The sequence below is a fragment of the Salvelinus fontinalis genome, chromosome 28, assembly GCF_029448725.1.
Source record: "Salvelinus fontinalis isolate EN_2023a chromosome 28, ASM2944872v1, whole genome shotgun sequence".
NCBI lineage: Eukaryota > Metazoa > Chordata > Actinopteri > Salmoniformes > Salmonidae > Salvelinus > Salvelinus fontinalis.
In genome coordinates this window covers 24,513,584-24,541,427 of record NC_074692.1, presented here as the reverse complement: position 1 = coordinate 24,541,427, position 27,844 = coordinate 24,513,584, and the positions used below count along the sequence as shown (strand labels likewise).

At 43.3% G+C, this 27,844-nt stretch overlaps 1 protein-coding gene across 3 annotated transcripts in view; it reads left to right on the top strand.

Moving 5' to 3' along the window:
• The window catches only part of LOC129826479 (tricarboxylate transport protein B, mitochondrial-like), a 37,893-nt gene extending 14,559 nt beyond the window's left edge, over positions 1 to 23,334 (top strand). Inside the window, exons 2-10 of one of the 3 annotated variants that reach the window (XR_008755040.1) lie at positions 4,870 to 4,977; positions 13,025 to 13,124; positions 15,600 to 15,738; positions 16,727 to 16,811; positions 17,050 to 17,154; positions 17,390 to 17,505; positions 17,631 to 17,704; positions 17,830 to 18,022; positions 18,270 to 23,334. Coding sequence is in view for 1 of the 3 variants with exons in the window: in XM_055887252.1 (XP_055743227.1) it covers positions 4,870 to 4,977; positions 13,025 to 13,124; positions 15,600 to 15,738; positions 16,727 to 16,811; positions 17,050 to 17,154; positions 17,390 to 17,505; positions 17,631 to 17,704; positions 17,830 to 17,944 (842 nt within the window). In the remaining 2 variants the exon portion in view is untranslated. Of the gene's footprint in view, positions 1 to 4,869; positions 4,978 to 10,219; positions 10,726 to 13,024; positions 13,125 to 15,599; positions 15,739 to 16,726; positions 16,812 to 17,049; positions 17,155 to 17,389; positions 17,506 to 17,630; positions 17,705 to 17,829 lie in introns of those variants that run through there. The other 2 variants (XR_008755041.1, XM_055887252.1) reach the window with 2 other exon arrangements.
• Positions 23,335 to 27,844: the final 4,510 nt, after the last annotated feature.

Here is a 27,844-nt window from a genome sequence, read left to right as displayed (position 1 = left end):
TGTTGTCCGTGACCGGCTGATCTATTGGGCCCACACGTCATCCTCCTCTTGTCATCCAGGCATCGGTCGGACAGTGTGCTGTCTGAGTGGGAAGTACTGGTGGCCCACTTTGGCTAAGGACGTGAGGGTTTATGTTTCCTCCTGCTCGGTGTGCGCCCAGTGTAAGGCTCCTAGGCACCTGCCCAGAGGTAAGCTACATCCCTTACCCGTTCCACAACGGCCTTGGTTGCACCTGTCGGTGGATTTCCTAACCGATCTTCCTCCCTCACAGGGTAACACCACGATCCTGGTTGTTGTGGACCATTTTTCTAAATCCTGCCGGGTCTCCCTACGGCCCTACAGACTGCAGAGGCCATGTTTACACACGTCTTCCAGCACTACGAGATGCCTGAGGACATAGTGTCTGATCGGGGTCCCCAGTTCACTTCGAGGGTCTGGAGGGCGTTCATGGAACGTCTGGGGGTCTCGATCAGCCTTACCTCGGGTTTTCACCCCAAGAGTAACGGGCAAGTGGAGAGAGTTAACCAGGACGTGGGTAGGTTTCTGAGGTCTTATTGCCAGGACCGGCCGGGGGAGTTGGCGGCGTTTGTGCCCTGGGCAGAGATGGCCCAGAACTCGCTCCTCCACTTCTCCACTAACCTCACCCCAGTACGCACTGGAAGGGGGAATCAGCCGGTTCTGGCTCCTTGGCATCAGAGTCAGACCGAGGCTCCTGCAGTGGACGACTGGTTCCGGCGCGCGGAGGAGTCATGGGACGCCGCCCATGTTCACCTTCAGCGCGCTGTGTAGACCGTCACCGCAGGTCTGGCTTTCGACTCGAAACTTGCCCCCCCCCGCCTGCCCTGCCGGAAGCTGGGTCCGCGGTTTGTGGGACCATTTAAAGTCCTGAGGAGACTGAACGAGGTGAGTTACAGGTTACAGCTTCCCCCCGATTACCGTATTAACCCCTCGTTCCATGTGTCTCTCCTCAGGCCGGTGGTGGCTGGCCCGCTCCAGGAGTCTGAGGTGCGGGAGGTTCCTCCGCCCCCTCTGGACATCGAGGGGGCCCCAGCGTACTCCATTCGCTCCATACTGGATTCGAGGCAGCGGGCGAGAGGCCTTCAGTATCTCGTGGACTGGGAGGGGTACGGTCCGGAGGAGAGATGCTGGGTTCCGGTGGAGGACGTGTTGGACCCTTCAATGCTGCGGAAGTTCCACCGTCTTCGTCCGGATCACCCCGCACCTCGCCCTCCGGGTCGTCCCCGAGGCCGGTGTCGGCGTGCTGCTGGAGCCGCGCGTCAAGGGGGGGGTACTGTCACGACTTCCGCTGAAGTCGGTTCCTCTCCTTGTTTGGGCGGCGTTCGGCAGTTGACGTCGCCGGTCTTCTAGCCATCGCTGATCCACCTTTCATTTTCCATTTGTTTTGTCTTGTCTTCCTGCACACCTGGTTTACATCTCCTACTAATTAACATGTGTATTTAACCCTCTGTTTCCTCCATGTCTGTGTGGGGTATTTTTTATTGTCAAGGTTGGCACGCTTCCGGCTGGTTTGCGCCGGGTTTTGTTTTACCCGTGCTTTGTGGCAGCCGGTACTTTGTACTTGGGTTTTGTACTTTTGCTGCCTCACTTGTTCTGTGGGCATTTGTTTTGTGACGCGGTTGCGTTCTGTATTATGATTGCCTAGTAAAGTGCTTTGTCCATTCATCTCTGCTCTCCTGCGCCTGACTTCCATGCACCAGCTACACCCATCGGTGACAACTTTGAAGATGCAAAATATTTTTTCTTGTGAAACAAACAAGAAATAAGATTTAAAAAACAGGAAACTTGAGCGTGCCTAACTATTCACCCCCTGTAACGGCTGTCTACTTCCTCCTCCTCGGATGAGGAGAAGGAGTAAGGGTCGGACCAAAACGCAGCGTTGTATGAAGACATAAATGAATTTATTAAACAAGACGAAACACGATGAACACTTGAATAAACTATAAAACAACAAAACGAATTAGACAGACCTGAACATGGAACTTACACAATAACATGAAGAACGCACGAACAGGAACAGACTACATACACGAACGACAACGAAACAGTCCCGTGTGGTGCGACATACACAGACACGGAAGACAATCACCCACCAACAAACAGTGAGAACAGCCTACCTTAATATGGTTCTCAATCAGAGGAAACGTCAAACACCTGCCTCTAATTGAGAACCATATCAGGCAACACATTTAACCAAACATAGAAACACATAACATAGAATGCCCACCCCAACTCACACCCTGATCAACTAAACACATACAAAAACAATGGAAAACAGGTCAGGAACGTGACACCCCCCCAAAGTCAATACTTTGTAGAGCCACCTTTTGCAGCAATTACAGCTGCGAGTCTCTTGGGATATGTCTCTATAAGCTTGGCACATCTAGCCGCTGGGATTTTTTCCCATTCTTCAAGGCAAAACTGCTCCAGCTCCTTCAAGTTGGGTGGGTTCTGCTGGTGTACAGCCATTTTTAAGTCATACCACAGTGTTCTCAATTGGATTGAGGTCTGGGCTTTGACTAGGCCATTCCAAGACATTTAAATGTTTCCCCTTAAACCACTCGATTGTTGCTTTAGCAGTATGCTTAGGGTCATTGTCCTGCTGGAAGGTGAACCTCCATCCCAGTCTCAAATCTCTGGAAGACTGAAACAGGTTTCCCTCAAGAATTTCCCTGTATTTAGAACCATCCATCATTCCTTCAATTCTGACCAGTTTCCCAGTCCCTGCCGATGAAAAACATCCCCACAGCATGATGCTGCCACCACCATGCTTCACTGTGTGGATGGTGTTCTCGGTGTGATGAGAGGTGTTGGGTTTGTGCCAGACATAACGTTTTCCTTGATGGCCAAAAGCTAAATTTTAGTCTCATCTGACCAGAGTACCTTCTTCCATATGTTTGGGGAGTCTCTCACATGCCTTTCGGCGAACACCAAACGTGTTTGCTTATTTTTTTCTTCAAGCAATGGCTCTTTTCTGGCCACTCTTCCGTAAAGCACAGCTCTGTGGAGTGTACGGCTTAAAGTGGTCCTAAGTGGTCCTTGCCTGGTCCGTGAGTTTTGGTGGGCGGTCCTCTCATGGCAGGTTTGTTGTGGTGCCATATTCTTTTCATTTTTTATAACGGATTTAATGGTGCTCCGTGGGATGTTCAAAGTTTCAGATATTTTTTTATAACCCAACCCTGATCTGTACTTCTCCACAACTTTGTCCCTCACCTGTTTGAAGAGCTCCTTGGTCTTCATTGCTTGGTGGTGCCACTTGCTTAGTGGTGTTGCAGACTCTGGTGCCTTTCAGAACAGGTGTATATATATTGAGATCATGTGACACTTACATTGCACACAGGGGGACTTTATTTAACTAATGATGTGACTTCTGAAGGTAATTGGTTGCACCAGATCTTATTTAGGGGCTTCATAGAAAAGGGGGTGAATACATATATACTCACCACTTTTCCATTTTTATTTTATAGAATTTTTTGAAACAAGTTATTTTTTTCAATTCACTTAACCAATTTGGACTATTTTGTGTATGTCCATTACATGACATCCAAATAAAAATCCTTTTAAATTACAGGTTGTAATGCAATAAAAATAATGCAGTATCGTGACTCAGCTTTCTAGATTGTTGTACAACCTTATCTTGCCCGTGGAAAATACTATACAAATGCATTATGTTTCAGCTACTGTATACAGGGCTTTGCCTTGCTTTGCTGAGTACTCTCACTCAACCATATATCAATGTGTAATTGACCAACAACTTAAAATCCTTCTATATCTACTGTACATGTATTGTATGTGTCATAGGTTAAATATATATTCTACCACCTCCAGAAGGATAAAATGCTATGTGCTGTAGAGAAGAGATTGAGAGCCTTGGCCTACAATAATGGCAGCAGTGGGATGGATGCCAAGCTGTCACACAGTTGGATGACATATCTGTATACTTCCCATTATTTCTTTATACAGAGAGGGCCTCTGGGATTAGAATGTGAGTGTGCATGTGTGAGAGAGAGAGGGGGAGAGAGGGAGGGGGGGGAGGGGGGGTTGGAAAGTGTTTGTGTGTGTTATTGAGCTAATGGAGGGTCTTGGGCTGTGTAAGGGAGCCCCTCCGTCTGGGCAGAGCAGATCATTTAATTAATATCAGCCTCCTCGTCCTCCCTCCCTCCCTCTCTCCCTGCCTCTCACTCATCATCCCTTCTTCCCAAGTGACTCATCTGCATAGTTCTGCTCTTGACACTCCCATCCCCATCCCCATCCTCTGAATTCATCCACAATATAGAGCTGTCCAACATCCAACATAATTTATTAATACATCGATTCATTTGTTTGTTTGTTTGTTCGATCTAACAGCTACACGTTCATACATAGAGAAAATGGCCTCATCTCCCCATAACATTCCTCTCACACTCTCTGAGCTTTTAAAGTTTATGGATAACAGCTATTTGTAGGGTTATTGTTTTTTATGTTGATATAACGACTTTACCCAAAGTGAAGCCTGCTTCAGCCAGCCTGTCATTGTGTACTTTATTAAAAGCAGAAGCAGTCTGGTACCAAGGCTAGCTACCTGAAGATTCACAAAATAAATCTTCTGGTTGATAAGCTTTATCTGACCATTGCTCTCTGTTCAGCCCAGTTCGAAGGAATTCACCAAACTGTAATGATAGTAAGCACATATGGTTCTGAATACATTTACAATGTTTGGTTCATCCCTGAGTCCTTAGCAGTGCCAGGTTGACAGTAACTACATTAGGCTATCTATTCTACAGGTGGTATAGCTTTATCTGACCTCTGCTCTCTGTGTTTTCTACAGGTGGTATAGCTTTATCTGACCTCTGCTCTCTGTGTTTTCTACAGGTGGTATAGCAGGGGGTATAGAGATCTGTATCACCTTCCCTACAGAGTATGTGAAGACTCAGCTACAACTGGACGAGAAGGCCAACCCTCCCAAATACAGGGGCATCGGTGAGTTTCTGACTGTATGTTTGTGTGTGTGTGTGTGTGTGTGTGTGTGTGTGTGTGTGTGTGTGTGTGTGTGTGTGTGTGTGTGTGTGTGTGTGTGTGTGTGTGTCCTCCCACCCTACAACACACAACACACAGTCTTGGTCAAAAGTTTTGAGAATGACACAAATATTAATTTTCACAAAATCTGCTGCCTCAGTGTTTTTAGATATTTTTGTCAGATGTTACTATGGAATACTGAAGTATAATTACAAGCATTTCATAAGTGTCAAAGGCTTTTATTGACAATTACATGAAGTTGATGCAAAGAGTCAATATTTGTAGTGTTGACCCTTCTTTTTCAAGACCTCTGCAATCCGCCCTGGCATGCTGTCAATTAACTTCTGGGCCACATCCTGACTGATGGCAGCCCATTCTTGCATAATCAATGCTTGGAGTTTGTCAGAATTTGTGGGTTTTTGTTTGCCCACCCGCCTCTTGAGGATTGACCACAAGTTCTCAATGGGATTAAGGTCTGGGTAGTTTCCTGGCCATGACCCAAAATATCGATGTTTTGTTCCCCAAGCCACTTAGTTATCACTTTTGCGTAATGGCAAGGTGCTCCATCGTGCTGGAAAAGGCATTGTTCGTCACCAAACTGTTCCTGGATGGTTGGGAGAAGTTGCTCTCGGAGGATGTGTTGGTACCATTCTTTATTCATGGCTGTGTTCTTATGCAAAATTGTGAGTGAGCCCACTCCCTTGGCTGAGAAGCAACCCCACACATGAATGGTCTCAGGATGCTTTACTGTTGGCATGACACAGGACTGATGGTAGCCATGGCATGCAGATGCACTCACACCTGCCTGCTGCCATTCCTGAGCAAGCTCTGTACTGGTGGTGCCCTGATCCCGCAGCTGAATCAACTTTAGGAGGCGGTCCTGGCATTGCTGGACTTTCTTGGGCGCCCTGAAGCCTTCTTCACAACAATTGAACCACTCTCCTTGAAGTTCTTGATGATCCGATAAATGGTTGATTTAGGTGTAATCTTACTGGCAGCAATATCCTTGCCTGTGAAGCCCTTTATGTGCAAAGCAATGATGACAGCACGTTTTTCCTTGCAGGTAACCATGGTTGACAGAGGAAGAACAATGATTCCAAGCACCACCCTCCTTTTGAAGCTTCCAGTCTGTTATTCGAACTCAATCAGCATGACAGAGTGATCTCCAGCCTTGTCCTCGTCAACACTCACACCTGTGTTAATGAGAGAATCACTGACATGATGTCAGCTGGTCCTTTTGTGGCAGGGCTGAAATGCAGTGGAAATGTTTTTTGGGGATTCAGTTCATTTTTGCAATTAATTGCAATTCATTTGATCACTCTTCATAACATCCTGGAGTATATGCAAATTGCCACCATACAAACTGAGGCAGCAGACTTTGTGAAAATTAATATTTGTGTCATTCTCAAAACTTTTGGCCACGACTGCATTCGGAAAGTATTCAGACCCCTTGACTTTTTCCACATTTTGTTACGTTACAGCCTTATTCTAAAATTGATTAAATAGTTTTTTGTGTGTGAGTTCCTCATCAATCGACACACAATACCCCATAATGACAAAGTGAATCAGGTTTTTAGAATTTTTCAAAAATGTATTAAAAATAAAAACATACCTTATTTACATAAGTATTCAGACCCTTTCCTATGAAACTCAAAATGAAGCTCAGGTGCATCTTGTTTCCATTGATCGTCCTTGAGATGTTTCTACAACTTGATTGGAGTCCACCTGTGGGAAATTCAATTGATTGGACATGATTTGGAAAGACACACCCCTTGTCTATATAAGGTCCCACAGTTGACAGGGCATTTCAGAGCAAAAACCAAGCCATGAGGTCGAAGGAATTCTCCGTAGTGCTCCGAGACAGGATTGTGTCGAGGCACAGATCTGGGGAAGGGTACCAAAACATTTCTGCAGCATTGAAGGTCTCCAAGAAAACAGTGGTCTCCATCATTGTTAAATGGAAGAAGTTTGGAACCACCAAGACTCTTCCTAGAGCTGGCCGCCCGGCCAAACTGAGCAATTGAGGGAGAAGGGCCTTGGTCAGGGAGGTGACCAAGAACCCGATGGAAACCTGGCACCATCCCTACGGTGAAGCATGGTGGTGGCAGCATCATGCCGTGTGGATGTTTTTCAGCGGCAGGGACTGGGAGACGAGTCAGGATCGAGGGAAAGGTGAACGGAGCAAAGTACAGAGATATCCTTGATGAAAACCTGCTCCAGAGCACTCAGGACCTCAGACTGGTGTGAAGGTCTACTTTCCAACAGAACAACGACCTTAAGCACACAGCCAAGACAACGCAGCAGTGGCTTCAGGACAAGTCTCTGAATGTCCTTGAGTGGCCCAGCCAGACGCTGGACTTGAACTCGATCAAACATCTCTGGAGAGACCTGAAAGCAGCTGTGCAGCGATGCTCCCCATCCAACCTGACAGAGCTTGAGAGGATCTGCAGAGAAGAATGGGAGAAACTCCACAAATACATGTGTGCCAAGCTTGTAGCATCATACCCAAGAAGACTTGAGGCTGTAATTAACAGGGTCAACAAAGTACTGAGTAAATGGTCTGAATACTTATATAAATGTTATATTTCCGTTTTTTTGTAATACATTTGCAAAGATGTCTAAACAGTTTTGGCTTTGTCATTATGGGGTTTTGTTGTAGATTGGTGAGGGAAAAAAACTATGTAAGCAATTTTAGAATTAGGCTGTAACGTAACAAAATGTAGAAAAAGTCAAGGGTTCTGAATACTTACTGAATTCAGTCTATACAAAGATCCCTGATACATACAAAGTCATCCCCCACCCCCACTTCGGTCAATCAGATCACGTCTTTCTGTTCCTACTCTCCGCCTACAAGCAGCAATTCAATAGGGAGCCACCAACACAGAGAATAGTGGACAGAGGCAGACTCAATGCTGCAGGACTGTTTTGAGAATACTAATTGGAATATGTTCAAAGATTCATCCATCCAGGACTCATCCATCAACATTGAAGAATATATATCGTTAGTCAAATCAAATCAAATCAGATTTTATTAGTCACAGGCGCCGAATACAGCAGGTTTAGACCTTACAGTGAAATGCTTACTTACGAGCCCCTAACCAACAGTGCAGTTTCAAAAAATATGGATAAGAATAAGAGATAAAAGTAGCAAGTAATTAAATAGCAGCAGTAAAAAATAACAATCTATACAGGGGGGTGCAGGTACAGAGTCAATATGCGGGGGCACCGGTTAGTTGAGGTAATATATACATGTAAGTAGAGTTATTAAAGTGCCTATGCATAGATGACAACAGAGAGTAGCAGTGGTGTGGAGAGGGGAGGGGGGGCAATGCAAATAGTCTGGGTAGCCATTTGACTAGATGTTCAGGAGTCTTATGGCTTGGGGGTAGAAGCTATTCAGAAGCCTCTTGGACCTTGACTTGGTGCTCCGGTACCGCTTGCCGTGCGGTAGCAGAAAGAACAGTCCATGACTAGGGTGGCTGGAGGCTTTGACAATTTTTAGGGCCTTCCTCTGACACTGCCTGGTATTGAGGTCCTGGATGGCAGGAAACTTGGCCCCAGTGATATACTGGGCCGTTCGCACTACCCTCTGTAGCATCTTGCGGTCGGAGGCCGAGCAGTTGCCATACCAGGCAGTGATGCAACCAGTCAGGATGCTCTCGATGGTGCGAGAGGATCTGAGGACCCATGCCAACTTTTTTCAGTCTCCTGAGGGGGAATAGGTTTTGTCGTGCCCTCTTCACGACTGTCTTGGTGTGCTTGGACCCTGTTAGTTTGTTGGTGATGTGGACACCAAGGAGCTTGAAGCTCTCAACCTGGTCCACTGCAGCCCCGTCGATGAGAATGGGGGCGTGCTCAGCTTCATTCTCCTAATGAAGTCACAGGCTTCATTAGGAAATGTGTTGAGGATGTTGTACCCACAATAACAGTCCGGACATACCCCAACCAAAAACCCTGGATGAACAGAGATATCTGTACCATTCTGAGAGCCCGTACTGCAGCATTCTATGTCAGCAGAACAAACCCTGATGTCTCGTTCCTGCTTGTGTATAAGGAAGGCTTTCGCTGCTCCGGATGAAACAAGGTGCTCTCACTCTCCAAGGCTGACGTGAGGAAAACTCTCAAGAGAGTGAATACTCACAAAGCCGCAGGCCTTGGCCGTGTCCTCAGAGTGTGTGCTGACCAGCTGGCCGTAACACATCTGGACAAGAGGAACACCGATGTGAGAATTATGTTAATTGACTACAGTTCAGGATTCAACACTATTGTTTCCTCCAAGCTCGACACCAAACTCAGAGCCATGGGTCTGGACACCACCCTCTGCAACTGGACCCTGGACTTCCTGATGGCCAGACCACCGGCTGTGAGGATTAGCAACAACACCTCCTCCCCACTGATTCTTAACACAGGGCCCCCCAGGGGTGTGTCTTCAGCCCTGTTCACCCACGACTGCGTGGCTTTGCAAGACATCAACTCCATCATCAAGTTTACTGACGACACCACGGTTGTAGGTCTATAACTAACATCAACCATTCAGCCTATAAGGAGTATGTAAGTGAACTGGCATTGTGGTGCCAGGACAACAACCTCTCCCTCAATGTCAGCAAAAGAAAGGAGTTGATTGTTGACTTCAGGAAGCAGAGGAGAGAACATGACCTGATCCACATCAACGGGACTGCAGTAGAGAGAGTCAGCAGTTTTAAGCTCTTCGGCGTCCACATCACCGAGGACTTGACAGGGTCCAACACTCTTGTCTCTACTTCCTAAGGCGGCTGAAGAAAACCACCCCGGGTCCATTAAGAGCATCCTGACCAGTTGCATCACGGCCTAGTACGGGAATTGTTCCGTCCACGACCGCAAGGCCATCCAGGACATCTATTCAAAATGGTGCCTTAGGAAGGCCAGCAGCATCATCAAGGACCCCACACACCCCAGCCACGAGCTGTTCACTCTCTTACCATCGGACAGACAATATACGAGCATGAGGTCTGATACTAACAGGCTCAGAGAGTTTATATCTACAAGCCATCAGACTGCTGAACACTTGAACTGGACTGACCACCTGCTCTGATTCTCTGCACCATAGCACACATGCACTCACACACACACACACACACACACACACACACACACACACACACACACACACACACACACACACACACACACACACACACACACACACACACACACACACACACACACACACACACACACACACACACACACACACACACACACACACACACACACACACACACACACACACACACACAATAACAAGCATTTCACTACACTCGACAAGCATTTCGCTACACTCGCATTAACATCTGCTAACCATGTGTATGTGACCAATAAAATTTGATTGGATTTGACAATAACACACATTACTTACCCCCTTCCTTTTTGCCAAGTAACTCATCTGCATAGTTGTGCTTTTGTATGTACATTGATTCACATACATCACAACTGCTGCTACCAGACTCTTATTATAATTGCTAAATACTGCACAATTGAGTTATTGAATCCTGTATTATGCTGATGCTAAAATGTTTGTTCTATTCTACTGAGACATTTAGTTTATGTTCCTATTCTTATCTTTTAATATGTATTATTGTTGTTGAGAAGGAACCTGCAAGTAAGCATTTCGTTGGACAGTGTTGACCATGTACAGTACCAGCCAAAAGTTTGGACACGCCGACTCATTCAAAGGTTTTTCTTTATTTTACTATTTTCTACGTTGTAGAATAATAGTGAAGACCTCAAAACTATGAAATAACACGTATGGAATCATGTAGTAAGCAAAAAAGTGTATTTTAGATTTTAGATTTAGAGCCTGGAGATGTATATACAGTACCAGTCAAAGTTTGGACACACCTACTCATTCCTGGGTTTTTCTTTATTTTTACTATTTTCTACATTGTAGAATAATAGCGAAGACATCAAAACTATGAAAAAACACATATGGAAAAATGTAGGAACCAAAAAAGTGTTAAACAAATCAAAATATATTTTATATTTGAGATTCTTCAAAGTAGCCACCTTTTGCCTTGTTGACAGCTTTGCACACTCTTGGTGTTCTCTCAACCAGCTTCATGAGGTAGTCACCTGGAATGCATTTCAATTAACATGTGTGCCTTGTTAATTTGTGGAATTTCTTTCCTTAATGCGTTTGAGCGAATCAGTTGTGTTGTGACAAGGTAGGGGTGGTATACTGAAGATAGACCTATATTATGTCAAGACCAGCTCAAATAAACAAAGAGAAACAACAGTCCATCATTACTTTAAGACATGAAGGTCAGTCAATCCGGAAAATTTCAAGAACTTTGAAAGTTTCTTTAAATGCAGCCGCAAAAACCATCAAGCTCTATTATGAAACTGGTTCTCATGTGGACCGCCACAGGAAAGGAAGACCCAGATTTACCTCTGCTGCAGAGTATAAGTTCATTAGAGTTAACTTCTTTGCAGCCCAAATAAATGCTTCACAGAGTTCAAGTAACAGACACATCTCAACATCAACTGTTCAGAGGAGACTGCGTTAATCAGGCCTTCATGGTCGAATTGCTGCAAAGAAACCACTACTAAAGAACACCAAAAAGAAGAAGAGACTTGATTGGGCCAAGAAACACAAGCAATGGACATTAGACCGGTGGAAATCTGTCCTTTGGTCTGATGAGTCCAAATTTTTTACTTACTACGTGATTCCATGTGTTATTTCATAGTTTTGATGTCTTCACTATTATTCTACAATGTAGATAATAGTAAAACTAAATAAAAGCCCTTGAATGAGTAGGTGTCTCCTAACTTTTGACTGGTACTGTATATATACATTTTTTAAATCCAGTCTGATAAACACTCCAAACAGCCTACCGTACCGTTCGGAGGCGTCCCCATGGTCCTAAAGCACACGGTTGTCTCATTTTGTATCACATTCCACTAATACAACTGGGGGGAACAGAAATGTAATTTCAGAATGTGGGTTAGGGACATGTCCCCTCCGTCCCTAGTGAATGTTGCGCCCCTGCATACGACTAATAAAACTTGAAACAACAATCCCAACCATACCCTAACACTAACCCTTACCCTAACCCTAACACTAACCCTTACCCTAACCCTAACCCTTACCCTAACCCTTACCCTAACCCTAACCCTTACCCTTACCCTCACCCTAACCCTAACCCTTACCCTAACCCTAACCCTAACCCTTACCCTTACCCTAACCCTAACCCTAACCCTTACCCCACCCATCTCCTTTAATACATCTACACCTTTTCTCCCCCAATGCATCTAACCCTCAAAAGATACAAGGTCGTCATTGTGTTTACCAAACCAATCAACCTTCATCTCTCTCTCTCTCTCTCTTGTGTGCGCTTTCTCTCTTTCTCTCTCTCTCTTGTGTGCACTTTCTCTCTTTCTCTCTCTCTCTTGCGTGCGCTTTCTCTCTTTCTCTCTCTCTCTCTCTCTCTGGCCCTCTCAGGATCTAATGATCAAATTACCCATCATCCTCAGGTGCATTAGTGATTCTGGCAGGCTGTCCACTGTGCTTGTTTGTATGACTGTTAACAGGCACACACGCACGCACGCACGCACGCACGCACGCACGCACGCACGCACGCACGCACGCACGCACGCACGCACGCACGCACGCACGCACGCACGCACGCACGCACGCACGCACGCACGCACGCACGCACGCACGCACGCACGCACGCACGCACACACACACACACACACACACACACACACACACACACACACACACACACACACACACACACACACACACAGTGTCAGTCTGGTTTCTCTTGGCTGGAGCTCTGAGGATCTGAGACCATCTTAATGAGCCCTGCAGACAGATGTCTCTGTCTCATACTAGCTAGCTATGCTTACCAAGGAGTTTTCATACTGTTGTGTCTTTCCATGTGTATGAATATGTGATTTTAATGCTCTCTGTGTGTCTATAGCTGGTTGTATGTTCATTTTAGGTTGTGTGTTAATTGTGTCTGTGTAGGTGATTGTGTGAAGCAGACAGTACATGGTCATGGGGTGAGGGGACTGTATAGAGGACTCAGCTCACTCCTCTACGGATCCATACCCAAATCAGCTGTCAGGTATGTAGAAGGCACCTAACCCCACACAAACACATGCACACTCACTCACATACCCACAATGCATAGCTCAAATGTCACGCTGGTCTCTGTAGTGTGGCAGAAGGAACGTCTTAGACTGGGGCATTTATCATCTTTCTCTGTATGTGTGTCTTAAAGGGCAGAGCCTGTCTGTAGACTGGATAGAGCTGCCACTCAGTGTCTCAGTGGAGATACAGAGAGGAAAACCTGTGGATGTGTGTTTGTGTGTGTGTATCAGTGTGTGTCAGTCAGTCAGATAGGGGAGGGGGACATTAGGCAAACAGGGCATAGAGGTGGACAGGGCAACAAGAGTAGGCCACACCATCTGTCTACACTCCAGGTCTGACAGCCGTGTGTGTGTGTGTGTGTGTAGGGGGGGGGGGGCTGTTTTTCATCTTCTGTCTTCTCCCCACCTCTCCCTCGTTTCCCTCTTTCCCCTTCCAATCCATCCTTTTCTCCCCTTTCCTACCATCTCCCGCATTCCATTAGCTGATTGCCTTTATGTACTGTGTGTGTGTGTGTGTGTGTGGGGGGGGGGGCTGAAAGAGGCCTTAATGTAGAGAGACTGATCTTTTTCATCCACCCGCCTAACTCCACCTGCCCCCCCTCCCCTCCTCATCCTCTTTCCCATCGTTTCATCCCCATACACCCCCCCCCCCTCCCGTTCTCCATGTACCTGCATCCTCCTTCCTGCCCTCCATCTCTTGGCAAAGAGCGATTGACCTTGCAGATAGAGCCCTGATGGGGTTTAGGAGACTCTCCATGGTCTCTGTGACAACCAAAGTGCCTCTGACTTGGTAGTTCTTGTCCATTTAGTCATTTTAATGTGCTAATCTAAAGTGTAGTTCAAAAAAGCATTTTGCCACTTCCTTGTAGTCCAAGTAAGGTGGATGGGAGAGAGTGAGAGAAAGAGAGAAACCAAGAGAGAGGGAGAGAAATAGAAAGAGAGAGGGAGAAGAGAGACACCTGTTTTGAAATTCCTTTCAAGGTATAAAGGTATCATTGCCTTCTGTTTGCCAGTCAGAGTGTGTGTGTGTTCCTGCACGGTGGAGAGAGTATGTGAGTCGTGAAGCGGCTGTCACTCAAACAAACAAACATGAATAGAGACAGATAAACATATGCAGAATTTTAAAGAACAAAGAAATATGAGGTGAAAAAAAGAGAAGGAAAGATAGTGAGAGCAAAAGGAGGGGTAGAGGGAGAAGAGATGAGGAAATAGAACAGCGAAACAAACCCAGAGATAGAGACAGATCGTCAATGTCTGAGACAGACATGAAGACATCGCTCAGACTAGACACTCTCGGGTGAGAGGGCAGAGGCACAAGAACTCTAGCCTTGTGAAACCAACCTGATCTTGCAGTAGTTCACATTCTGTGAGTGTACTGCTTTAACAGGCTACATGAAAACAAACTGTTAATCAACACTAAGTGGCAAAGTGTCTTTCTTCCCCCTCTCCTCCTCCTCCTATCTTCCACCATGTTCAGTTTGTCCCTGCTATCACCACAATCCAATTCCTGCTATAAATAACCTTCCAAGTGAAGGACTCTATGGAACAGCATCTCCTAACTGATTACTTGATTACTCTCTCTCACACACACACACACACGCACGCACGCACGCACGCACGCACGCACACACTTACTTCCTGAGGTGAAACGGAACTCTCAACTCACTTCCATGGTTGCAGTTGCTGGGCATCCGTTGCTTGCTGAGGCATCAGACTTTATTGCTACATTTTTTAACATGGAATTGCCTTGTGCTGGGTAGTAAAAAAAATCGAGTTCACTAGCAGTTTGTTTCACTTCACCTGGGCATCGAAGGAAGCCATTTGCCTCTTGCCTTGAGGTGTATCTATGTATCCACTTCCATGGGACTGAGGCAAGACTTCGACTGTGATTACTAAGCAGTTCTGTACTATGGGTTCAGAGAGGAAACTGGTGTGAAATTCTGTTCATCGGTAGTTTAACTGATTAAACCCAAAATTGCTTCCTCTAAGGTGTCCAGTGGGGTTCGAACTCTTTGAAGACTTTTCATTGTTTCTGTAGCTCATCCAGAGATATCAGTAACTCTGACCTTCCTCATCTTCACAGTTATACAGTATCAGTTTCTGTGTTTTACTGTCACCTAGGTAACAAGCTCAGCCACTCAGCTGAAGAGGAGGCAGGCTAGAGGGAGATTCTATTGAGAGTCTAATTCGATTCTAATATGATTCTAAAACATGTTAGATTTAGGTTCTAGTCTGATATTCTTAGAGATAGACTAATGTTAACATTCAAGCCTAACTCCTCTTCCTGATATCACTGTACCACACTCAAACCTGAGCATCAGCTCTGCTTGTTATTAATGACTCTAACTCAGAAGAACCACATTGATTGAACTGGTCAAACTGACTGGAATGGACTGTATATTAACCTGTTCTCTCTCTCCATCTCTCTTTTCTCTCCCCCCCTCCCTCAGGTTTGGTGTGTTTGAGTATCTCAGTAACCATGCCCGTGACGAGGCAGGGAAGTTGAACAGCACCAGGGGTCTGCTATGTGGGCTGGGGGCTGGAGTCATGGAGGCTGTAGTCATAGTCTGCCCCATGGAGACTGTCAAGGTACGTCTGAGACAGAGCATCTATCTACCCCCCTCTCATATTTCTGTCTCTCTCTCCTCCTCTCCTATTCCTGTCTATCTCCCCGTCCTCTCCTCTATACCCCCTCCTCTTCCTGTCTCTCTCCCCTATAGCCCCTCCTCTTCCTGTCTCTCTCCCCTATACCCCCTCCTCTTCCTGTCTCTCTCCCCTTCCTCTCCTCTTCCTGTCGCTCTCCTTCTCCTCCTCCTCCTCCTCTCCTCTTCCTGTCTCTCTCCCCTTTCTCTCCTCTATACCCCTCTCCCTGTCTCTCTCCTCCTCCCTTTCTCTCCTCCATGCCCACCTCTCTATTTTCCACTCTCAGATTCAGTGTCAATGACATCCCCTACCCACTGATCTGAGGTCAGATTGGCTGTTCAGCTGATGATAATAATATTTAATAATCATTTGGTGGGTGCTTATATTTTTCCTATTTCACACATGTGAATTGAAGATGTGTTTTTTTTGCATATCCCACTCTCCCTGAGACACCCTCAGAGATTGAGGTCACAGCCAGGGTCTGACATTATCAGCGGCAACCCTGGAGAAATGCGGGTTAAGTGCCTTGCTCAAGGGCACATCGACATATTTTCACCTTGTCAGCTTGGGGATTTGAACTAGCGACCCATGGTTACTGGCCCAACACTCTAACCGCTAGGCTATCTGTTTTAGATGTGGAGATGGGTAGAAAGAGCTGATCCCAAATCAGTCTCTAGATTTGTTAACTGTCTAATCCAACAGCTGTATGAGGGTGAGTTGACCCGATGGTTCAAGGAGGGTACTCTTTGATATTCTCTGAAGTAAAGCCCAAGGCTGTCTTGTCTGCTCTCAGTGCTCTGAGAAACTGATAATAAAATAATAAGGAACAATGGGAAAAAGTGATAATGCTATTTTCCTGGAGCAGGCGTGGGATTGTTAATAAAAGTGTGTGTGTGTGTTTGGCGATCACACTGTCCCTGTGTTCTTTCTCAAGGTTAAGTTCATCCACGACCAGTCTTCAGTCAAGCCCAAATACAGAGGCTTCTACCATGGAGTCAGGGAGATCATCAGAACCCAAGGTAAGAAAGGTGTAGGGGGAGGTTAACCATAGACACTGATCTAAGATCACTTTTGCATTTCTCCATGGTAAGGTTAGGGTTTAGGGAGGGTAATCTGGTCCTACCACCCTAAACTGGAGCAGTCAACAAAGGCCTTACATGTGGATTCACACTGACATCCACTGTTTAAAGAGGATAATGCATATGCTGCTACTACATCCAGTGATGCTAACTGCTGCTGTCTGCTTTTGTCCCCAAGGTATTAGGGGGACCTACCAGGGCCTGACAGCCACCGTTCTGAAGCAGGGCTCCAACCAAGCCATCCGATTCTACGTCATGACCTCCCTCAGGAACTGGTACAAAGGTATGAGACTTCAAAGTTGCGTGCCAGATGATATCCTGTTCCCTATATAGGGCTTTGGTCAAAAGCACCCTGAGCCATCATCATCAGGAAGCTTGAGTACAGATCTACACCACACAGAAAATGCTGACCTCTAGTGGTCAATTGTAAAAAGGTACTCTCTTTGACAAGTGTCAAAAGAGAGTACGTCACTTGGGTGATTGTTAAACAGCATTCTGTCTGTGTCTCCTTTTCCCAGGGGATAACCCCAATAAGGCTATTAACCCCGTGGTGACGGGAACGTTTGGAGCCATTGCAGGAGCAGCCAGTGTGTTCGGGAACACCCCACTGGATGTCATCAAGACCAGGATGCAGGTAAAGCATAGGGTAACATCTATGGGCACTTGTTTAGATCTAAAAGGATTGAATGTGTTAAAAATATATGTATGACTTAACTCCATCTCTGTCTAAGGGAATAACCCAGTTTCTTTCTTTCTAAGGGTCTGGAGGCTCATAAGTATAAGAGTACACTGGACTGTGCCGTCAAGATCATGAGACACGAGGGTGTACGAGCGTAAGTGCACCACTATACTCTTCTATACAATCAAACTTTATTCATGACACCCTTCAGGAGCATAAGGATTCTTGAGGTTCTATATGCAATTCTATGTTCTACTCTTCTTGTTCTATGTTCTCTAGGTTTTATAAGGGGACGGTTCCTCGGCTGGGCCGTGTGTGTCTGGATGTGGCCATCGTCTTCATCATCTATGAGGAGGTGGTCAAGGTTCTCAACACGGTCTGGAAGACGGAGTGAGGGGGTGCAGCTGGAGCCTCTGACCTCTCTGGGCCAAACAGGATGTGACCGGACAAATGAGCCTACTACCACTCTGTAGTGGGTTCCTTATCATTCTGAGTTAAAGCATAGTGGTTCTGCCTTGGCCTGACGGTCTAGCTACAGTAACAGTTACAGTAACAGCTACATGTAACAGCTAACCCAATGAAAAGGGTTTTCTTTTTGATCATTTATGATCAAGCCTTTAATGCAATAATTTTAAGTGTGATATGACATTTATTTTTTATAATACTTATGATTATAATAATAAATGTTTAATTGCAGAATTTGTTTTACTCTGTTCCAGATGCCAAGCCCTCCAGTAGCAAGCTGCCAAATTGTGACAAACCTAATTATTGTTACAGTTCTACTGTAATACAACTCACCCTTTTGGGCTGGCTAACAGCGTTTTCCTCAAGTGAGAAGTATGCATAGAGCAATATATTCTGACCAAGAGAAGAGAAAAAATGTAAATAATATACTGAATCATAATATATTGATCAGAGTCTTTATCAATGTATTTATTGAACGTTGAATGTTGACTAATGCGTCTTTGTGTTTGAGACCGTTGCTGTTATACTGTGCAGTGTTATGTACTAAATAGTAAGCCAATGCGCTACAGTGTTAACATTAAAGTACTGTAGGGATTGGGTGGGTGCAAGAGGTCGCATTGGGTTCATTACAGCTCATTCCGACTCAACCATAACTCAGTTTCCTAGCTCAGATGGCATCCTACCACAGATGTTTGTGTTCCAGATAGATCAGCCATATTCTGAGATGGAACCCTGGGGGAACATTCCCATTCCATCCACACATGTTCCAATCATTTCAGAGGCCTTTGTTGTCAACGTTTTAAAATTCTAAATCATTGACATTCTGTTATTTGGTGCCATTTTGGGGGTTGTTTTAGTGTTTTAAATTCTTTCGTTATTGTTGCCTTGCAGATGTGCCTATTCATTTACGAAAACAACCATTTTGAAACCATTACAATGTATTATATATTTTTGAATCCATCTCATCTAGGTTTTCAGGGTCTTGATTGTAGTGTAATAATGTGAGAACAGTCTGAGTCTGCACAAATGTCTGCCCTAACAACAAGATAACAAGGCTTTATTTTGCATCAGTGGAATAGTAAATGAAATGCATTGTTATTTAGCTTTTAGCGCCCAATGCCTTTGACTCTGCGTTGTCAGTAACGGTAGATTGACTGTTTTGACTCTGCGTTGTCAGTAACGGTAGATTGATTGTTTTGACTCTGCGTTGTCAGTAACGGTAGATTGACTGTTTTGACTCTGCGTTGTCAGTAACGGTAGATTGACTGTTTTGACTCTGCGTTGTCAGTAACGGTAGATTGACTGTTTTGACTCTGCGTTGTCAGTAACGGTAGATTGACTGTTTTGACTCTGCGTTGTCAGTAACGGTAGATTGACTGTTTTGACTCTGCGTTGTCAGTAACGGTAGATTGACTGTTTTGACTCTGCGATGTCAGTAACGGTAGATTGACTGTTTTGACTCTGCGTTGTCAGTAACGGTAGATTGACTGTTTTGACTCTGCGATGTCAGTAACGGTAGATTGACTGTTTTGACTCTGCGTTGTCAGTAACGGTAGATTGATTGTTTTGACTCTGCGTTGTCAGTAACGGTAGATTGACTGTTTTGACTCTGCGTTGTCAGTAACGGTAGATTGACTGTTTTGACTCTGCGTTGTCAGTAACGGTAGATTGACTGTTTTGACTCTGCGTTGTCAGTAACGGTAGATTGACTGTTTTGACTCTGCGATGTCAGTAACGGTAGATTGACTGTTTTGACTCTGCGCTGTCAGTAACGGTAGATTGACTGTTTTGACTCTGCGTTGTCAGTAAGGGTAGATTGACTGTTTTGACTCTGCGATGTCAGTAACGGTAGATTGACTGTTTTGACTCTGCGTTGTCAGTAACGGTAGATTGACTGTTTTGACTCTGCGTTGTCAGTAACGGTAGATTGACTGTTTTGACTCTGCGATGTCAGTAACGGTAGATTGACTGTTTTGACTGCGTTGTCAGTAACGGAAGATTGACTGTTTTGACTCTTGCTTTTACCTACATACAGTAAGTGCTGCATAAAATATGTACTGTAAGGTGCAGAAGGCCTCAGTCCTCTCCTCAGCATATGCTGTTTTAGGACTGGATTCAATCCGTATCGCAGAAGATTCGTGTTAAAATGTAAAGGTAATTTCCGATTGAGCCGACATATGCAGAGTTTACCATGACAATTGCCTTTACATTTCAATCAAGCTATAACGCAGATCTTCTGTGATACTTCTGCGATATGGATTGAAACCAACCAGATTCCATAATATCAAAATTAAATGGATATAATTTCAAATACCTAGAGGAATTTGCTGTGTTTCTTACCTTATTATAACCTCTAAAGCTAAGGTGGTACACTAAGGACCAAAACATGACCGCTTTGCCTTTGCATGCCTTTATTTGAATTTGAGTTTTTCACTAAGACATTTTTGAAAAGTACTATCTTGTGTGTGTGTGCGTGCATGCACTCCTCCATCCTACTCCCCTTTGATGAGGTCAGGGATGTAGCTGTCCTATCTGGAAATCTGAAAGTGAAAGAAACAGTTTTATAGTTACAGCATCATGATGTGGTTTCTGCATTCAAACAAGACCATGCTACCATTCATTTGCAACTGAATAGTGGCTCTGGCTATGTATACAAGCTAATGTTAGTTAGTGAATGACATCTGCGGTGGCCATATACAGTTGAAGTAAGAAGTTTACGTACACCTTAGCCAAATACGTTTAATCCTAGTAAATATTCCCTGTCTTAGGTCAGTTAGGATCACCACTTTATTTTAAAAATGTGAAATGTCAGAATAATAGTAGAGAATTATTTATTTAAGCTTTTATTTCTTTCATCACATTCCCAGTGGATCAGAAGTTTACATGCACTCAATTAGTATTTGGTATTATTGCCTTTAAATTGTTTAACTTGGGTCAAATGTTTCGGGTAGCCTCCCACAAGCTTCCCACAACAAGTTGGGTGAATTTTAGCCCATTCCTCCTGACAGAGCTGGTGTAACTGAGTCAGGTTTGTAGGCCTCCTTGCTCGCACACACTTTTTCAATTCTGCCCTCAAATTTTCTATAGGATTGAGGTCAGGGCTTTGTGATGGCCACTCCAATACCTTGACTTTGTTGTCCTTAAGCCATTTTTCCACAACTTTGGAAGTATGCTTGGAGTTATTGTCCATTTGGAAGAACCATTTGCGACCAAGCTTTAACTTTCTGACTGATGTCTTGAGATGCTGCTTCAATATATCCACATAATTTTCCTGCCTCAATGCCATCAATTTTGTGAAGTGCACCAGTCCCTCCTGCAGCAAAGCACCCCCTCAACATGATGCTGCCACCCACGTGCTTCAGGGTTGGGATGGTGTTCTTCGGCTTGCAAGCCTCCCCCTTTTTCTTCCAGACATGACGATGGTCATTTTGGCCAAACAGTTCTATTTTTGGTTCATCGGACCAGAGGACATTTCTCCAAAAAGTACGATCTTTGTCCCCATGTGCAGTTGCAACACCATAGTCTGGCTTTTTTATGCTGGTTTTGGAGCAGTGGCTTCTTCCTTGCTGAGCGGCCTTTCAGATTATGTCGATATAGCTTTCTTTTTACTGTGGATATAGATACTTTTGTACCTGTTTCCTCCAGCATGTTCACAAGGTCCTTTGCTGTTGTTCTGGGATTGATTTGCACTTTTCGCACCAAAGCAGGTTCATCTCTAGGAGACAGAACGCGTCTCCTTCCTGAGTGGTATGACGGCTGCATGGTCCCATGGTGTTTATACTTGCGCACTATTGTTTGTACAGATGAACGTGGTACGTTCAAGCATTTGGAAATTGCTCCCAAGGATGAACCAGACTCGTGGAGGTCTACAATTTGTCTGATTTCTTTTGATTTTCCCATGATGTCAAGCAAAGAGGCACTGAGTTTGAAGGTAGGCCTTGAAATACATCCACAGGTACATCTCCAATTGACTCAAATGATGTCAATTAGCCTATCAGAAGCTTCTAAAGCCATGACGTAGTTTTCTGGAATTTTCAAAGCTGTTTAAAGGCACAGTCAACTTAGTGTATGTAAACTTCTGACCCACTGGAATTGTGATAGTGAATTATAAGTGAAATAATCTGTAAACAATTGTTGGAAAAATTACTTGTGTCATGCAGAAAGTAGATGTCCTAACCGATTTACCAAAACTATAGTTTGTCAACAAGAAATTTGGGGGAGTGGTTGAAAAACGAGTCCTAACTGCCTTACCAAATCTATAGTTTGTTAACAAGAAAATGGTGGTGGTTGAAAAACGAGTTTTAATGACTCTAACCTAAGTGTATGTAAACCTTTGATTTCAACTGTAGGTACTTGTATAGTATTCTTCTATTCATATGGCTCTGGTGTTGTGCAGTACACAAACAAGGGTGTCAATATCATTCTCTTATAGACTACAGTTGAGGTAATTACAGAAGTTAGTACACTCAAATTATCTTGTTATGTGAAGTGTCTGTACCTGTATTTTCCATTCTGTTTTCTTGCACTTTTTCTTGAAAAGTCTTCAACTCCCTCCTCTCATCCTGCATTTCTTTTATCGTCCTCTCATAGTCCTCCTGCTCTCTCTCTTTGCTCTTTCTGAGGGAATCCCTTGCCATCACTACGCTGTCCATCACGTCCCCCAGATTCTGTATTACACTTTCCAGTCGTTTTTGGTCTTTCTCCAGCTCCATTAACGACTCCTCATATACTTCCTTCTCTTCCTTTTTTTCTTCTTTTGTTCTCTCCTCCCCACCTTCCATTATCCTTCTCACTCTCTCATCTGCTCCATTCCCTTCTTCACCCTCTTCTCCATGTACTTCCTCTCTCTCCCTCTCATTCTTTTTCATTTCCATTTCCTCCTTCCCTTTTCCACCTCTTTTTCACTCTCCGGAATCTTCTCCTTCAATCCAAAACTCAGTTTCTTCTCTATGGTGGCATCCTAAGGCGACAACAGGTGTGGAGTGGGTGCAGCCCATTTTGAGACAATGTTGAAAGAAGATTGGGCTTTCAATGCATAGATCTGCTGATGACGGCATGTCTCTGATGACAGAGGTGAAAAGTGCATTTCAGGATATTTTGTAGGCTACATAGAGAAAAAAGTTTACTTTTTTCAATAGAAGGGATATTATAATATAATTTAACTGTTATCCAAAGTGTATTACAGTGAGTGAATAGAACTTACTTTTTAGAAATCTGAAAAGGAAAGGGGTGAGATACTCATGCCGTCCAGGTTCAGTAATATTCACACACACACGCTTTACCCTCGGCTTGTAACAATAAAGACTGTATTTCCCGATATGACATCTCCATTCAAAAAATTATTTGACTATCGCCTTGTATGACACTGAGAACTCTGGATAACACAAGACTGTGCTGCCAAGCCAATGCGTAATTGTAGGCTACTCTGTATACCAGATGCTCTTAAAGGCTACTGTGTATGCTATCTGGTGTAATGTTTGCTCTTTGAGAGGAATAATACACCTACTGTAATCCTACTGTACATAGACTGTAGTCATGAATCATGTGGGGATGAGGATCTGAATTAACCATTTAAGTTGCCATGGTGAACGGTCACCTGACCTGAGTCACACGTGAGTGATCTATTACATTTGGTCACAAGACCGAGATTATTAGCCTGATGATCTCTCACTCATGATTTATAATCTAGCTGTGATAAAAACATACCTCCACTCCACAATTAAATGGATTGGAAACCACTTTTTGGGATCAGGATAGACTTACTGGTTGTAACATGCAGAAGGAAGAGGCTACTACCTGTACCTGCAACATGATGCTACAGCTGAGTCATGGAAATTCTCCATTAAATGTCCTTAGAATATTTGAAGAGTAGGCTTTCTACTGTAGGACCCAAATGAATACACACACTTGAGATTGGACAGAGATTGAAATCCTTATGGCGTTGAGCAATTTCTCATTTATAGGCCATCATATGATTTTGGGAGAATACTTAAGTCACACTTTATTTAGATAGTCCAATTATAGACAATCTACAGATGGTCATACTATCAACAAACTATCTGTTGATAAGCAACTGCTTGCTAAGGTTAACGTTAGGTTTAGGGCAAGTGGATAGTTAGTTGAAACGTTGACAGTTATTGAACATCTACAAACCATCTACTTGGGACTATCCAAATTGGGTTTTAATACTTCGTAATAGACCTATCATAGTACAAGGGGAAAGCCTAATGCTGCTGACACAATTGGCTTTTCCAATGCACTATATACGCACATTCATTTATTTAACCTTTATTTAACTAGGCAAGTCAGTTAAGAACAAATTCTTATTTACAACGACAGCCTAGGAACAGTGGGTTAACTGATTCGATCTAGCAACCTTTCTGATACTGGCCCAACACTCTAACCACTAGGCTACCTACCGCCCCACATTGTACAAATACTATCTGTACTACCCTTATTTGATATAGTATTTTTTGTTGCATATACTGTACAGCATTACATTTAGGTACTACCATCAATTAAGGAAGGTTGAAGTTTTTGAATCAATGAAACCCCATTACCACAATAAATACAATACACCACCATCCATTTACCACAACAAATACAATACACCACCATCCATTTACCACAATAAATATAATACACCACCATCCATTTACCACAACAAATACAATACACCACCATCCATTTACCACAAATATAATACCCTACCACACATTTACCAGTTTGGGAAACCCTGCACGAGACTACTGCAACGCTGTTGTCCCTGCCACAACATATTGGTGCCACAAAAAAAAAGAGAAGTTGATGTGCAGGTCCGGAAAAAACGTGTGCTAGTTTTGGATATTGATTAGAGATTGTCAAGGATGCACAGAAATTCAAAAATATGTGGAGTTTAGTTCAGATGATTTGTTTGCCATATGTGATCTATAAATTAGAGAGGCTCATAAGCTGTTTATTGATTGTGGGCTTTGAATAGAAGACGACAATATTAGAAGACAATATATTTGGTGAGAATCACATAGGGTACAAAATCTATTCTAGCTCTTAAAGGGGTAGTAGCCTACCTTGGGTGTACAATTTATAATTACAACATTATTTAATCTGCAGTTATTCTTCCGCTATTTATTCTGTTACCAATAATATTTACATGTTAATAGTATCTTTTGATTACAATTATTATGCCTCATCTTTTAACTAAATGCAATATAGTAGCTTCCAAAATGTAAGTAGGTATATCTAGCTGTCCGATGACAAACTGATGGAATGGCTTGTCCTGCACTTTGGAAAAACCCAGTGCATTCAGTGAATTTTGGAAAAAGATCTTGTTTCCTTTCTTAACATACCTATGTGAATGCAAAGAGGACCACAAAATAGGTGAAGTGAACTGGTCCTCAATCAAAGGCAGTGTGAATACTAAGAGAACTGAGTTATTTTCCTTTTTTGGAGTTCACTTTAAAGAGGACTGAGATTGGTTGTAGAAGTGTATAAAACATTAGGAACACCTGCTGTTTCCATGACAGACTGACCAGATGAATCTAGATGAAAGGTATGATCCCTTATTGATGTCACCTGTTAAATCTACTTCAATGAGTGTAGATGAAGGGGAGAAGACAGGTTAAATTATTTTTAACCCTTTTGAGACAGATTGTGACAGATTGTGTATGTGTGCCATTCAGAGGGTGAGTGGGCAGGTCAAAAGATTTAAGTGCCATTGAACAGGGTATGGTAGTATGTGCCAGGCACACCAGTTTAAGTGTGTATAGAACAGCAACGCTGCTGGGTTTTTCCATGTTCAACAGTATCCTGTGTGTGTATCAAGAATGGTCCAGCACCCAAAGGACATCCAGCCAACTTGACACAACGGTGGAAAGCATTGGAGTCAACATGGGCCAGCATCCCTTTGGAACGCTTGACACCTTGTACAGTCCATGCCCCGGACGAATTGAGGCTGTTCTGAGGGCAAAAGGGGGTGCAACTCAACTAATGTTTTGTACACTCAGTGTATGTGAAAATACCCTGACCCATATTGCCCTCGTTAGGAATAAAAACTAATGCACCTTCATCTCAAATATAAGGACAGGAAATTCATACCATTTATACCCAGAACAAATGCAGGTATATAAAATATACGAAAGAAATATTTAACCAACATTTCGTTATTGTACGTTGTAGGTATAGTATTGTCACAAACACTGATGGATGTTGAAACAAGAATGGGAAAGGAAAAGGGGATACATAGTCAGTTGTACAATGAATGCATTCAACTGAAATGTGTCTTCCGCATTTAACCCAACCACTCTGAAATCATGTTCAAATGTTTTTTTAAATGGTCAAATGGAAGTTAATGTGTTTATTACAGGTCAATAACATTCATGGCATATAAGTAGTATCCTTCAAACAGTACTTACAAAATGTTAAATTCTACAGGTGGCCAATTGTGAAGATCTTAGTTTATCAGTGGGCTTTCCTAAAGTGCTACCTTGATACTCAGTTTGACAAACACAACAAAATATACAGTACATTGCTAAAAAGTATTGTGGTTAAAACATGTATGTATGTATGTATGTATGTATGTATGTATGTACACACAGAGACAATGCAACATGTTATCAGAATACTGTCTATGTTTCTATTGTGATACTACAAGTGATACATTTTTGGCAATACACAAAGAGTCTAGAGATGTGTACTTCCCTGTCTTCATTAAGAAGGTTCAAGGGAACTCAATGGCAAGGACTACGTCACAAACAAGGCCAGTTTTGACATTTGAAATCAAATGAAAAAAAAAAAGGTCCACGTTCAATACAACATAATGCATTTACCACCAATACATCTTCAAAACAATGGGTTGTGCACATCTTTGAACGGCAGTACTGAACTCTTCAAGGGAGCTTGAAATAGTTTAAAATGAGTAGATGTCCTCAATGGATGAACTTGGGAGTGTTAAGACATAAAAACACTGTTATAACATAAACATAAATACAATATATAGTTTACACAAACACACATCAATACAATTCATATGAATAATATATTATTGTGTGTGAATTTGAGTGGTTCTTCATATAGTAAGCTCAACCATATAAAATGTCAAATGTTTCAGCCTTTCTGTTGGATTATGCTCATACAACTAGGAGTGTAAAAACATGCTTTTGTTATTCAGACCACAGCATGAGAACAGTGTAGTAGCATTACAGTGTCATTTTAAAACGGACGTACAAACTAATTAGTGATTGAATCACAAGCATCCTGAATACTCTATTTTTCCAAATGAATGGGGCAAAACAATGTTGACCATGAATAACAAATCGAATCCTTAAATTAACCATGATAAAAAAGACAAGTAGGGTGAGACACAGACATACACCACGGAGCGATTGATCAAACATGAGTAAACACAGTCACAAAGCCCAATTATCTTATGTTAACAATCACTCAAGCACCTTGAAAGAAATGCTAAGTAACATGACCTGGAAAGAGATGAACGACGACTGCACCATTAGATATTTAAAGCACTGTCTGTCACCTCAAACACTGAAGGATGGCAAGGCATCATTACATGTAAGTAGTATGAAACGTGTGTGTGTATATATATATATATATATATATATATATATATATATATATACTGCTCAAAAAAATAAAGGGAACACTTAAACAACACAATGTAACTCCAAGTCAATCACACTTCTGTGAAATCAAACTGTCCACTTAGGAAGCAACACTGATTGACAATAAATTTCACATGCTGTTGTGCAAATGGAATAGACAAAAGGTGGAAATTATAGGCAATTAGCAAGACACCCCCAAAAAAGGAGAGATTCTG